General features: G+C 44.8%; 1 protein-coding gene across 1 annotated transcript in view; it reads right to left on the minus strand.

The window, feature by feature from the left end:
• The window catches only part of AP1S3 (adaptor related protein complex 1 subunit sigma 3), a 56,923-nt gene extending 43,470 nt beyond the window's left edge, over positions 1-13,453 (minus strand). The window contains exon 1 of the mRNA XM_031452266.2: positions 13,287-13,453. Coding sequence (XP_031308126.1) covers positions 13,287-13,289 — 3 coding nt within the window. The 5' untranslated portion in view covers positions 13,290-13,453. The remainder of the gene's footprint in view (positions 1-13,286) is intronic.
• Positions 13,454-14,176: the final 723 nt, after the last annotated feature.

Below are 14,176 nucleotides of genomic sequence, written 5' to 3' on the forward strand. Positions count from 1 at the left end.
GCAGGGGTAGGTATTGAATGCAGGTAGGATTCTATAGCTTTACAAGAAACGTCTAAAGTCTAAGGATAATCTGGAAGAGAAAAGGGTGTCAGAAGACTTCCTAAAAGCATATTTTGGATTTATGGGCATTGCTCTAAGGAAAAGGTCAAGAAATTTCAGCAGATTTCCAAAAGGGTTCTTATCCCAGAAAATATGAAGAACTACCAGCTACTTTGAAGAGAACATTATTTCACCGTCACAGATTTGAGCTTCGGTCATGGGGAAATAGTTTAATTCTATTTTAATTGCCATTCAAGTAATTCCAGGGCTAATTACTTGATGGTGAACCTGGCCTCCTGCTCAAATCTCAGCATATAATTCCTCTCTGGGCCTTTTTCTGCTCTTACAATGCAATATGATTAAGGGTGGGCAGTAAATAAACAAGCATTGGCTAGGGTTACATGTGTTCTGTACCTGCTGGCCTCCGGCTCCCCACACAGAAGCAGCACAGGGGACATCAGCCCCCGCCCAGCACTGGCCTGGCCCATCTGGGGTCAGAGCACTCAGCCATGTGCTGAGAGGGCTGAAGATGGACTTGACATCGTCAATGTTGGACGCTTGTTTCTTTTTTCATTAGAATGGCCAAATAGCATGACTTTTTTTTTAGGGAGGATGCAACAGGTAGTCTGGGGTCACTTTTACTGGAAGTAACCATTCTTCATGCCACCCGGTGGAGAACCAGGCAGCGGGAGAAAAGCACACTCTATTTCCTCATTTCTTTCCCCTGTCCAACATTTTATACAGTTGTCTTAAAATTCAGAAATCTAACCTAATTTTAGGAATGTGCAGCTACAGAATAAAGTCATTGGCACCCATAAATAATTACAGCAATTGGCAGTAAAATTGACATTTAATTATAAACCCATCAAGGGTGTTACCAAAAAAAGTACCACCCCAAGATGCTTTGGTCTATTATACCTCAGTAAAAGTAAGGAGAAAAAAAGATGCTTTGTAAAGAAAAGGAAGTTCTATTCTTTTTGTGAGAATCTTATTTCACAGTTAATTAAAAAAAGAATTTATGTCTTTTTTTGGTCACTTGCTCAAGTGTTTAGCTTCTGTAGCCAAGACTCTAGGATAGAATATAGTTCTAAATTGGAACTATACCATAGAAGCATTCACGTTGTAAATATTTGCTAAAAATAGAATGATTATTATAGTTAGTTATCTTAAACATTCTTTTCTTTGAATTCTTACTGATAAAACACAATTATCGTCACTGGTTATAAAAAGGAGCTCAGGAAAATGGGATTTAAAAGCTGGTTTTGTTTAAAAGTCTTGATGTAACTCTTGTTAGAAGGATTTAGTGGAGCCTTTCAGATAACAGTGTTTTGACCCCAAAACTGACTTATGTGGAGGAGAGATTGCACCAATGCAAATTTTATCAACAAAATTGACACAACGTTTGCTAAGCTGGTTGCTCCAAAAATTACTTTCTATCATGATTTAAAAGGCACTTTTGATATTGCTTTCACTAATAAATATGGATCAACAACAGTTACTCAGACAAATCCATTACTACAAAGAAAGTCAATTTAAAAAGGTTTCTTCTCAGACTAAAAGTTATTTGACTTGCAATTGACACTGGATAACTCTTTTTCCAAATGCTTTACACAAGGAGCCAGAGTTGAAATGTTCACATTTGGTCCATTATGTTTTAAAGTGTTTTCTTCTTCAATAAGTTTAATGGTTTCAATTTTATCAAGCAATAACATATAAATATTTATTACCTGGATTTCCTTCAAAAATGATCATGGACATTCAGTGATCATTTCACAATATACACACATATTGAATCATTATGTTATACACCTGAAACTAATATAATGTTGTATGTCCAGTTATATCTCGAAATACAAAGGAAAACTTTATAGCAATTTGGCATTGCCAACATCCAAGTTGACAATCAGTAGGTTCATGCAATAGAAGATGTTAAAAAAAAATTACCAAAGATAGACTCGTTTTTCTAAGATATATATGTGATTGTTCAACTTAGCTAATAAAAAAGAAAATGAACATAAAACTTTAAATTTCACTTTAAAATCCTCCTGAACAGAAATGCAAAAAAGCCAGACCTTCCTGGACTGTCCTCCTGAAAAATGACAAGGAGAAAATCTCTGTCATTCAACATCCTCCACCAAATGACTCCATTTTTTCTCAGGAACCAGGTTTCCAGGAGGGGTGCATGTGTGTTGGATGCGATTTCCAAATTTATTCCCACAGGCAGCCCTGCCAACCTGCTTGCAGGCCCTAAAATATGTCTTGTTAGGACCCATCTCACACACCAGCTCCCCACTTCCTGCCCCATCCCTGAAACACACTCCTCACCGAGCCAAGCCCAAAACTCCCTTTCAGAGCCTCTCATACAGTGTACACTTCCCCGTGTACCCTAAACCCTCCCCACCAAGTCTTTATTTCCAACTTTCTTGGAAGAAACCCAAAGCTTGGGGTAGCATGCAGCTGCTCTATTTATGTTTTCCCTCCCTGTAGGATCAGAAGCAAAGTCATTTCTGTCTCCTTTGTATCTCTTAACCATCTCTAATCCTGGGGACAAGCCGCAGTCGGGATTCAGAAGTGTGGACCTACAGCAAAATAGTAACACTGCGCTTCTTTTACATTCTACTTGATTGAAGTCAAAACTGCACTTTCTCCAGAACTTCAACACATACACAAACAGGTCTGTGAGCAACGCGATGACTCCGCATACAGTGACATGGGCTCTGTCGGCACGGCCCTGGCACATTCACGGTCCGCGATGACCCCCACCTGCGAGCTGCGCTTCAGACGAGCCCAGCTCCTGATCCACAGTGGCACCAGGGCACAAGGATCAACAACTTAGCATCAGGTCTGTGCGGCTTGATTCTGACACATTCATAAAACAATGTGCATTGGCCTTGGAGAGGCATATGACTTTCTTGTAGCTGATAACAGACTGTGAGAGCCAGAAAGGATTTTCAAGATTAGCCCTCGGGCCCCAGCTCACCTCAAGTGACAGGTGAAGACAGGCACCAGGAAGTCATGCCACCTGGTCAAGGTCACAGCTATGTGACCACCTACAGCTGGGTGCAGGACCTGAATCTCCTTATCCTCCAGTCCTGCAACCCATCCAAGCGTCATGTTCCTCTGTCTTTCTAGGGATGTTTGTCTCATGCTATGAAAATAAGCTTCCTTTTTCAAAACTTTCATGAACATGGTGGAGGAAGACAGCGTGGGAGCAGATATAGAGGGCAGTGCAAGGATGTGACAGCATTTGGATTTTCAGAGATACACAAGGAAACTAACCCACTCAGAGACAAAATACATGCACACAAGCCTAAATACACCTGCAACTTCAGTACCATTGTTTCTTGGCTGCCAAGAAGATAACTCATCTCCAAAACCCCAAGTTTTAAGTGAAGGGAGGTTCCTCCTGACGTTGGACAAGCCTCAAGTTACTTTTGACCCATTTCCTAAAATGTTTAAGGAAGGCATTGTTTATTAACTCTAAAAGAACAAGAAAAAAAGTTCATCATTTTTAATTATCTGGAAAGTCCATATGTGAGAGCCATCATTCCCTACACATGCTGAGTGAAAAACTTCCTGGTGGGGTTGACTGGAGGATGGAGTTGGAGATGGAAGAACCAATAAGAAACCAGTTGCTGGTGGTAGATGTTCTGGCTCTCCTCCTGGATTTGCATTTCCTTAATACTACCTTTCCCTGTAGTCTATGTATTAACTCCTTCCCACTCACATACATACCAGACACACACACGCACACCCTTTTCTGAAAAGCTGAAGGCAGGGTCACCTGCCTCCTTTCCAGACTCAGCCCAACGCCTGTCTCTCCCCTCAGCCCCTCCCCTGTCCTCCTCCACGGATTCCTGCAGTGGTTATATAATCTGAACGACCTTCGGAGCTTAGTTATCCACTCTCATAGTTGTTGAGATTTGCTATGCCTGGAAGAAATTTCTTTCCAACAACACAAATAATCTTGTAATCAAGAAACAGATCTTATACTTGTAGAATTTTCTTTTCTTTTCTAATAGCCTGCCCAGTTAAGAGCACAAGGTTAACAAATGGGAAAAAAAAAAAAAAAAAAAACCTCAAAAGTGATTCACATACTATTTCTCCACTTATCATTTCCTCTGGACAGAATAATCAACTCAGGATATATCAACAATACGTGTTGGTGCTTTAATTTTGCCTTAGAGTCACGATGCCCCTAATTAGATCTCTTGAGTCTTTTGAGAGGCAGACTGGCCTTTGGTTCTGTTTCAGATCATTCAAGGAGGAAAAAGAACCTGGAAATAGGGAGCAGAACTTCCAGGCAATGTTCAATATGACTTTGAAGTTGAATGAAACATTAATAACTTGGGATCCCATTCATATTTCATAGTGGTGCTTTCTTTGATCTTTCTTAGTGTGAATTTTTTGAGGTCAGGACCAGCTTTGTACAAGAGGCTGTGATTGCGAGGCTAAACGCAGCACCGTGCACAGTAATGACCACCTAAACACTTACTAAGAACCTTCCTTTCTCTTCCTACTGCAGCCTACTCAACACTCATTAAAAGTCTGTCCCCCGGGCCTTCACAACTTGACAGCCATGCCTACAGTCGTGAACAGAATTTAAGAGAGTAGGAGGTGGTACATCCATCACATCCATCACATCCTTTCAAAGTCCAAATCCCATGTGAGAGACAGACTGGCCTTGTTACACAGTCAAGCCTCCCCGTGCCCCCTTACTTTTTGCCAAGATTGTTCGTGTAGCTGGGACTTTCTGAATTCTTAAGGCATCCAAATCGTGAGGCCAAGCAGACTTAGAAAGGTGGGACTCATACACAGGGCACTTGGGACTGAGAATCTAACATCTTATAAAGAAACTGAAGGTAAGTACTTGTTCAAGAAATAAAAGGAAGTTTGCAGGCATTATAGAGGCTATTACTAGAGACTCGATAGACATTTTTATTCCAAATAAGTCCTTGTGGACTGTGCCATCTGTGGGAAATCTCAGGGCAGATGTTTATATCTGGTATACACTGAAGAAATCATTTTCCTCCTACTAATTTGACTAATTTGTAATAGCATTTCTGAGTGTTTTCCTTTTTCCATGCGTGTAGTTTCTTTTATCTGCAATTAACAATATTCTAATAAAAGCATCGCAATTAAAAAAAAAGAAATAAAAGGAAAACGTTGTATACACACACTGAGTTTGGAATCACACTTTTTTTTTTAATGTGATGCTACGCTAACCCTCATCTCCTCCCACCTCTCCAATATTTGGAGTCTGTGATATTTTGTTTCTTTATTTCATATGTTCAAATAAATTTCTCATTAAAACACAAACAAACTTAAGAACCATCTTTAAGGTTTTCATTAGTTTTTTTTTTTCCTATTTCTCCTAAAAACAGCCTGGCTAATCTTTAGGGAGTGCATGTCAGGTACCAGGCCCCACCTAAGGGCTGAACCATATTGGTTCATTTAATCTTCAGGAAAATTTAAGAAGTGACCTGGTCATGAGAGCAAAGAGCAGAGTGTCTGGATCACAGAGCCTGCACACAGGGCCTGGAGCTATCTGCCTCACTGCATTTCCTGCCGCCTGTCACACCCACAACCCACACCCGCCTTTACAAGTGAGCACCTGAAGGCTTCCTGAGATGCTGTATGTATGTTGGGTAGCTCGCCATTCACACAACAAAGACGTCTCCGCCACCGGAAGACATTCTGACATTCCTCCCGAAAGAAACCATTTTTTTCCACGTCTCTTCTCATAGCTTTGGTTACATAAAGAAAAGTCGCTTCCTTGATTTTTTTTTTTTTCCTCAAGGAAGGCGAGGGAAGCTGTGGGTGGGCAGCAGACACTGAAATTGGGGCGGAAACACTCAGTCATAATCTGAATCTGATACCGGCTTTGACTGGTCCTTCCTGACTTTTCAGGGACATGACTTCTCGGGCTTGCGAGAATGTTCCACTGCCTACAGAATGCAGGGAGGCCAAACCCAGATGACCTGACAAGCATCTCTGTACTCTAATGGCTCCATCCTTTGAAGCGACGAGAAATGCTATTTTATCTCATTACCGAAAGTGGTCAGAGTCGGTGAAGTGAGAAAGATGGATCACGTTTTTTCCCTCAGCTATTCTGTTCTCATTCAAAAGCAAGGTACAATCAGGAGTCCTGGAAGCCTGGCCAAGAGCCCAAGTTAAAGAGGAAAAAGGAGAGAACATGTCTGTGTGCGTATACGTGGATGTGTGTACATGGATGTGTGTCTGCACACATTCATGGGTGTGTGTACATGGATGTGTATGCATGCATGCGTGTGTGTATGTGTTTTAAGGAAACTTCTGCTTCCATCCCAATTCCAGACACATCCAAGCGTAGGAAGGTAAAAACAAAACAGAGTTCTGCTGGAGAAGTCGTATAAATGGAAATATTTTTAAAGTCATTTTTCATATAATTTAAAAGGAATTCCATCCAAATAGAAAAACCTGAAATGTCTAATAGAACATGCCATAAAGAGTGAATCTTTCTGCCACACCATATGTTTAGAGCCCTTCCCGGAAACAGTCACTGTCTCTAGCATATCCTTCTGGATGTGTTTTGTTTGTAAGTAGGCATACCTGTCTCATTTTACGCAAACGGGGAAATAACACACGAGGTCTAAGCTGAAAAATTACACCAGATCTGATGATTAGGGCAGATGTGGGAGGGGCCAGGGAAGCCATGGTGCCCTGTGCCCAGTGCTTCAAGGGAACGCGGACAAAAGCAACGCCAGCAGCAGAAGCACTAATCTAAGGATCTGATTTAAGGCAAAGGCGGAAGGATGGATGTGGTTCTAAACTCTCTGTCCGGTCAGAACTGGTTCAGGAAGTAACTGAGCCCAGGCAGAGAGAGCTGCAGGAACGGCCCCAGCCCTCAGGCCATGAAGGGATGGGGTGACAGGGCCCCCAGTGGCCACCAAGGCCAGTCCTGCTCCCTGCTCCACAGGCCTGGAAGGGGCCCCCACACCACATCTGCAACTCCTATGAAGTACAAGTGAGATGATGAGTAACGAATGCTTTACGGCATAACCCTCTTTGTGCTGGGTACAAAATACATACTCAGAAAGTTTGGAGAACCTCCTCCCGAGAATGCAGGCTCCAGGAGAACAGGGGAGCTCCTGGCTTGTCAAGCATGACCTCAGGGGCCTACACCCAGACCTGGTTCTGCAGACACAAGAGCCCTGTGTTCAGAAGGGCACCACCCTTGATTTAACGCTTGGCTGCCACTGTCTCCAAATTCTCAATAAATTCTGAAGAAGAGACCCTACACTTTCATTTTGCCCTGGGCATCACAAACTATGTAGCCAGTCCCGCCAGGAACACTGCCTGTCATAGGGCAGGTAACCAATTTATTTGTCAAATACACATATGCATGAATTAATGGACGTTGCCTTAGAACGTGGGTCTACAGAACAAACCACCACATCATGGGAGGGGATAGCTCAGTGGCAGAGCACAAGCTTAGCATGCACAAAGTCCTGGGTTCAACCCCCAGTACCTCCATTAAAGAATAAATAAATAAATTAAAATAAACCTAATTGTCTCCCCTCACACAAAAATAAATAAATAAAAAGATAACATTAATTTTAAAAAACGGCGGGAAAGGGTATAGCTTAAGTGGTAGAGTGCATGCTTAGCATGCAGGAGGTTCTGGGTCCAATCCCCAGTGCCTCCTCTAAAAATAAATGAGTAAACCTAATTACCTCCCCCCTCATGAAAAATTAAATTAGATTAAAGTTGAAAAAAAAAAAAAGAAAAGAAAAGAACAATCGCCTCCACTGAATTCTGGCCAGGCATCTGTTTTTGTAAGTAAAGTTTTATTAAAACACAGTCACAGCCATTTGCATCTTGTCCGTGGCTGCTTTTGCTCCACTGTAGAAGAACTGAGCACTGCATGGCCCATGAAGCCCAAAATATGTACAACCCAGCCCTTTACGGGAAAATGTTTTGACACCTGCCTTGGAACACTGTCTCACATTTTTCTACCCAAATAACTGTAACAGCAGAAAAGACAGGGAGCCTTGTGAGACCCAGAGGGTAAGCCTTAAGCCACTAGCCATAAACAAGCTATTTTTTAGGTTTTTATCTTTAAAGTTTATGTGAATTTTGCATCTTGGACCCAAATATATTAATGTTTTAATGCAAAACAAAATTTTTAATCTACAATGATCTGGATGAGTCGTTTTTATTCCTTGAGGTCCCCCGTCCCCTGCCCCCACCCAAGCCCACCCACCTCCACACCACACAAGGACGAGTATGCAAAGGGCCCAAGCTCGAAAGTTTGTAAACTGAGGCCTGAGTTCCTGCTGCTTGACAGACCCAGTGTGAAAGGAAGGCTCCCACTGGATCTAAGAGGTCACAGAACCTCACCCCACACCCACCATCTCTCACCAGTCCAGATGCCCTGCTAGAGGAGATCCAACAAGAGCATTAAAAGTGGAATCCTGAAAATATATACAAGATCTTGTGGTAGCTCATGGTGAAAAACAATGCGACAATGAATATATATGTATGTCCATGTATAACTTAAAAATTGTGCTCTACACTGGAAATTGACACATTGTAAACTAACTATAACTCAATAAAAAAAATTTTTTAAACTATTATGTATAATTGTAAAATGATTATAAATCAATAAAAAATGTTAAAAAAAAAACTGCTATGTATAAAACAAGCTACAAGGATATATTGTATAACACAAGGAATATAGCCAATATTTTATAACTATAAATGGAGTCTAAACTTCAAAAACTGTGAATCACTATATTATACACCTCTAACTTATATAATATTGTACATTGACTATACTTTAATAACAAATATAGTAAAAGAAAAAAAAAGTGGGATCCTGACGTCCTTGCTCTTGACTGAATGTAACACAGGTCTACGCCCCAGCGCGCTGACTGTATTATTTTCCCCCAGGCAGTTTTCAGAAACTTTTTAGAGGGAGCTATTTTAGAACCCAGCTCTACCTGTTGGGAAGTTTTCAGACCTGGGACTTTGTCAGAGATTTTTTTGAAGGCCAGCTTCCTCATAGCAGTCAGTGGCATTTCATTTCTAACGTCAACAATTTGCAGTACCCCCTTGCCACTGTTAAAATCCTTCCTCTAGCCCACTGTTAGCAGCCACGCAGTAAGTCCTCTTTGGCTAGCCAGAGTGCTGCCAAGACAGTTTAGAAGATCCCTGAGAGGATTTTAGGGGTGTTTGCCTCTGATATCTGCACACACTCCTTTACATCACAGGATCTGGGGCTGCAAACGGTAGAAAAGGAGTTTCTCCTGGGCAAATGGCTCGCAAGGAAAGGCCCCAGGAAAGCAGGAACCCCAGGGAAGTCTCGGCCCTGGGAGAATCTCTGTGCAGCAACAGCAAAATAAAACTCAAGAATGACTCATAGAGATGTCAAGACACGCTTACCTCTGGGGACTCCTACAGGGCGTTTCTTTATTTGTGTGGTGGGGAGGTTTACCTTTATCTATTATGTCTTTGTCCGTAATAAAATAATTCATGGGACCCCAAAGGACAGACATTGGAAACAGTGTGGCAAATCTGCACTCTACTGAACATTTCCTTCCACTTGCTGTTAGTAAAATACTACTTAAAAATTGTAAGCTGTTGACAGTGTTTGTCACAAAAACCAGTATTGGGAACTCAGAAGTAACGATCCTGGTGAAGGGTGAATACAAGTCTCACTGGTGGTGTTGGGAGACCCAGGGGAAGGGCCTGTTATGGGTGAGCGCTCTTGGGAGAAGTAAAACCCCATGGAGGGTCATTTCCAACCCTATTCGCAACCCCTCTACCCCACGGGAACTGCGGGCCAGCAGCCCAGACCAAGCCCAGAGGAGGAAAGCTCCCGCGGCTCTAACAGGCTACTTCACTCTTCAGCTGGAAATTAAACCACCTAAATAACCACACACTTAGCACCATTAAGCCTCAGACAATAAAACTGATATACTGTGATGGGGAGGGGGGGTCATGGCAGGATCTCCCGGCTCACAGTTAGGTACCTCCACCCTCACCCTCAGCAACCTCTTCTCACCTTTCCTATTTCTCTGTAATACAATGAGATTATGATGAACATGAGAAACTTGGAATTACTCGATGTAGGAAAACTCATGCTATTTTCAACATGATTTCAAATAAAGGAATGACTTCACAGTTCAGCTTGAGAAGGTCTCTCTCTCTCTCTCAAGTCAGATGTAAAAATCACACACAAAAATTCCTCTTTTTTTTAGCATAAGTCTATCTCACTTTAGATAAATAACACACATGAGAATTGGATTTGCAACACAAGATGCTTACTCATATTTCAAAAGGGGGCACCGTTTGAGTTTCTTTCAAGGGGTAATTTCCCTATTTTGTTCACAACATGGTTTTAAAAGTCACCTCAACTTTTCAGAAGCATTCGGACTGCATTAAGTGATATCCACATGCATTTTTATGAAGGGTGTTCCCAAAGCCTTTCAAACTTCACCCTATAAATCCTCGCTGCTGTCTTTTTGCAGGGAAGGAAGGAAGGAAGGAAGGAAGGAAGGAAGGAAATGAAGGAACAAATGTTTAAAATCTTCCTTCCATCAACACTGTCAATCATTCAATAGTAAATTCTTCCCAGTAAAATGTTGAAGTGCACGGCGCTCAGAACCATGGGGATCCCCAAACACAATAACCCTAGCATTGTTTTCCAGAGCAGAGATTTCTGAACAAAGGCAGGGTGTAGAAGTACAAGGTTGATGTAACCAGTAATATCCAGGTGCAAACACATCCCCAGGATGCACAAGGTATGAAATCTCTGCACCAAAAACCTGGATCACTGGCCCAGCGGAAGCCAGGACCATCTTCTGTATGTAGGTACCAGGCGGGATGCTGTAAGCATCTTCTAGTTTCCTAGTGTAAGAGTCAGCAAGAGTCAGGACTGAAGCAGGGGAGATACAGGGAGTCACAAAGTGGCCCTCACCAAAAGGCCTAGAGGTGCCAGGCAATAAGGAGGGCCACTTCTGCTTCCCTACCACGTGACAATAATGGCAGATGAGAGGCAACAGCCGCTGAGCACTTACACCTGCATTAACGTACCAGAACCTGTCCGTGACTCCTTTTCACTCTTAAAAATTCTGCCCCAAAAACCTTTTGTTTATGTAGGTTGTATCCACTGATGTTTACTGTATTATGAATTTAACTAGAGAAAAATTTTAGATACTTATTAATTCACTTAAAAATTATAACCAATCTATCACACATTAACAGAAATAACTTTTTTATGAACAGTAACAATACTTCACAAAGCAAAAAATCAGTGAGAAGAGAGGCATTGTTATACATTTTGGCAAATTTCCTTAATGCCTAACTCAACAGAAGACAGCTGGACTCTCCTAACTGCTTTTGTATTCAGTCTGTTGCCCTCTCCCAGGTCACGTTTGCCTCAAGAAAATTGGAACAGTCATGTGAAAAGGGCAAATAATATCACTGTGCTATTATGAAGATAGGTTTGGCTTTGTTGAACTCTGGAAAGTCTTCATGATTCCGAACGGTACCCAGACCACACTTAGAGAACCACTGCCTTACGAGTTTGGAACATTTATTACTTTCATTTTACATATGAGCAACCTGGCATCGGGAGGTCAAGGCATGGTCCAAGGACACATTGCTGGGACAGGTCAGAGCAGGTAAAACGCAAAGAGCATAATACCCTTGTTTGGTTGTTTGTTGCAAGGACTGACTGAGATCATGAAGGTAAAGAGCTGACCATTCTGCTTGGTTATCACAAGCACTCAGTAACATGAGTATTTCCCATTGTGCAAGGGACAGTGGAAAAGCTAGGGAAACTGCACATTTCTGATGAATGACTCATTCGACACCAGCACACCAGCAAGAAAAAATAAAACTCCACTGCAGGTGTTGTCCAGAGCATGGACGCAGCCCCAGCCCTTAGGGTGAAAGCAGTGTCTTGCTGCTCAGAAACTCTGGGACCTTATTCCACCCTCCATTAGGGAAATGATGCAGCAGGCTGCACACATGTCACCTTGTTCCTTGGGAAACCTGAGCAAGCCAAGAGAGCTGCTCCATTATTTACAGCCTCCTTTTTACACCACGCTGTATTTACAAGGAACCCTCAACAAACCACAATAGTGCCTCCAGTCTGGGCAGCCAAACCTCTCCTAAGAACCAGCACCTGTGGTCTTCCTGCCTAAGCGCTCAGCTCTGCCTCTCTTAACCCGCATGGCGCTCCTGCCCCTGCCTGCCCAGGGCGCAGGTCACTTCTGTTTCTCCTTGGATTTGGGAAGCCAGCTCACCGAGGGTCGTGAGTTCAGCCCACTGCCCTCTCAAAACACTACCCTAAGCTGAAGGTGAGAACAAGAGGAACCTGGAGCTACTACTTCCGCCCAAGTGCGGCCACCAGGATCTCTCACCTAGAGCACTGCAAACTGGTCTCCCTGTCTCCACTTTGACACCCTCCTCCTACCCCACCCTTCTGCTCTCCACAAACAGCCAAAGCGAGCTTTTAAAGGTACAGAAGAGATAAGGTCAGTTCTCTAGCTTAAAACGCTCCGAAGGCTCCCCCACTCCATTGGAATAAAAACCAGTCTCCTTAACTTGGCTTATAACATCTGGCCCCTGCCTACTTTTCTCGCTACAAGTCCCTCCTCTCTGGCCTTTGCCCCTTCTGCGCCCACTACCTGCAGTGCTCCCCCCAGGACCACCAACAGCTCAGATGTCCCCTCCTCAGAGGCCTTTGCTGTGTGCCCTCTGTGGAGCTGCCTCTCCATCCCTCCATCCGGTTGTACCTGAGACTCCAGAACACTCACTCTCGGAAGTTACCTTGATTACTAGTGCATTTATTACTCAACTCCCTGCCTCCACATCCTCCTCCCAGACGGTAAGTCCCGGATAGCTTATCATCTACCTGGTCCCCGCGACATCTCCAGTGGCTGGCACCCTGCCTGGCACAAACTAAGCGCTCAGCAAACGGTCGAATGAATGAAGCAGCAGCGCTCGGTGGCCGCGAGCGTCCCAAGCCGGCTTTCCTGGTGCCCCGGGCGCGTCTTCATCCTCCGGGCGCCAGGACCACAGGCGAGCGCGGGCTAGAGGGGTGCCCAGCAGGGCCGGGCGGGACAGGCTGCTCCCCTACCCGGCCGCGCGCCCGGCCCGGCGCAGCATGTGCCTCCCGGGAGCGCGCACACACGCCCCCATCCCCCCGCTCCCCCGCCCCGGTCCGCCCCGCCGCCCCGCTCGCCCGCACTCACCATGGTGGCCGGGCCGCCGCGGCCCCCGGCCGGCGAGAGGTGAGCGCGGTGATGGACGCGAGGGCCAGAGGCGAGCGCAGGAGCCGGCGCGGCTGACAGGTGAGGAGCCCGCCTCAGACCATGGCTGCTTCCCACAATGCCCTCGAAGTGAAAGTTTGCAGACTCCTCCCCGCGCCGCTGCCCTCCCGCCCCTCCCGCCCCTCCTATCTCCCTCCTCCCTCCCCCTCCCTCCTCCTACCTCCCTCTTTCTCCCTCCTCCTCTTCCTCCGTCTCGTCTCCTTCCTCCCCCTCTTCTTCCCTCCTCCCTTCTCCCCCTCCCATCTCCTCCCCCTCCCTCACGCCTCTTCCCCTCCTCCTACCCGCCCCGCCCGCAGCTGGCCCCGCCCCGCGCCGCGCTGGCCGCCGCAGGTGCGAGTACACCTGCGCGCGCGCCCCGGCGCGGGGCCTGCTCTGCCCCCGCGCGGGTGGGCCGGCCCCCGCGGGTTCTACAAGGGGGCTGCTTTCTGATTCTGCCGTGCGAATGTAACATTCATTCATTCCACAAACGTTTCATCAGACCTGACTTGCGGGAAATGTCTTAGGTTGTCTTGCCCTAAACCGCGTAAAGGAGGGAGCCTTTGGCAGAGCCGGAACTAGAAGCGATTTCCTGCCTCCGATTTCTTTCTTTACATATGTAAATTACATAATATAACTGCAATCCGAGGACATATGTCACGTCAACAGTCCCGGTTTTAAGAGTCTCCCCTAAGAGTGTGGAGTCGAGTTTCTAATCTCTCCTCCTCCCCTTGATTTTTCTTAAGTCTGGAGTTTCCACGTGGGCCCTTAGGAGTCTCCAAGCCCCCAAGTTGTAAGCAGAGTTTTGAGTGCATTTTAATGTTCGTTTGGGAGAG

This window comes from Camelus dromedarius, chromosome 4 (genome assembly GCF_036321535.1).
Source record: "Camelus dromedarius isolate mCamDro1 chromosome 4, mCamDro1.pat, whole genome shotgun sequence".
Lineage (NCBI taxonomy): Eukaryota > Metazoa > Chordata > Mammalia > Artiodactyla > Camelidae > Camelus > Camelus dromedarius.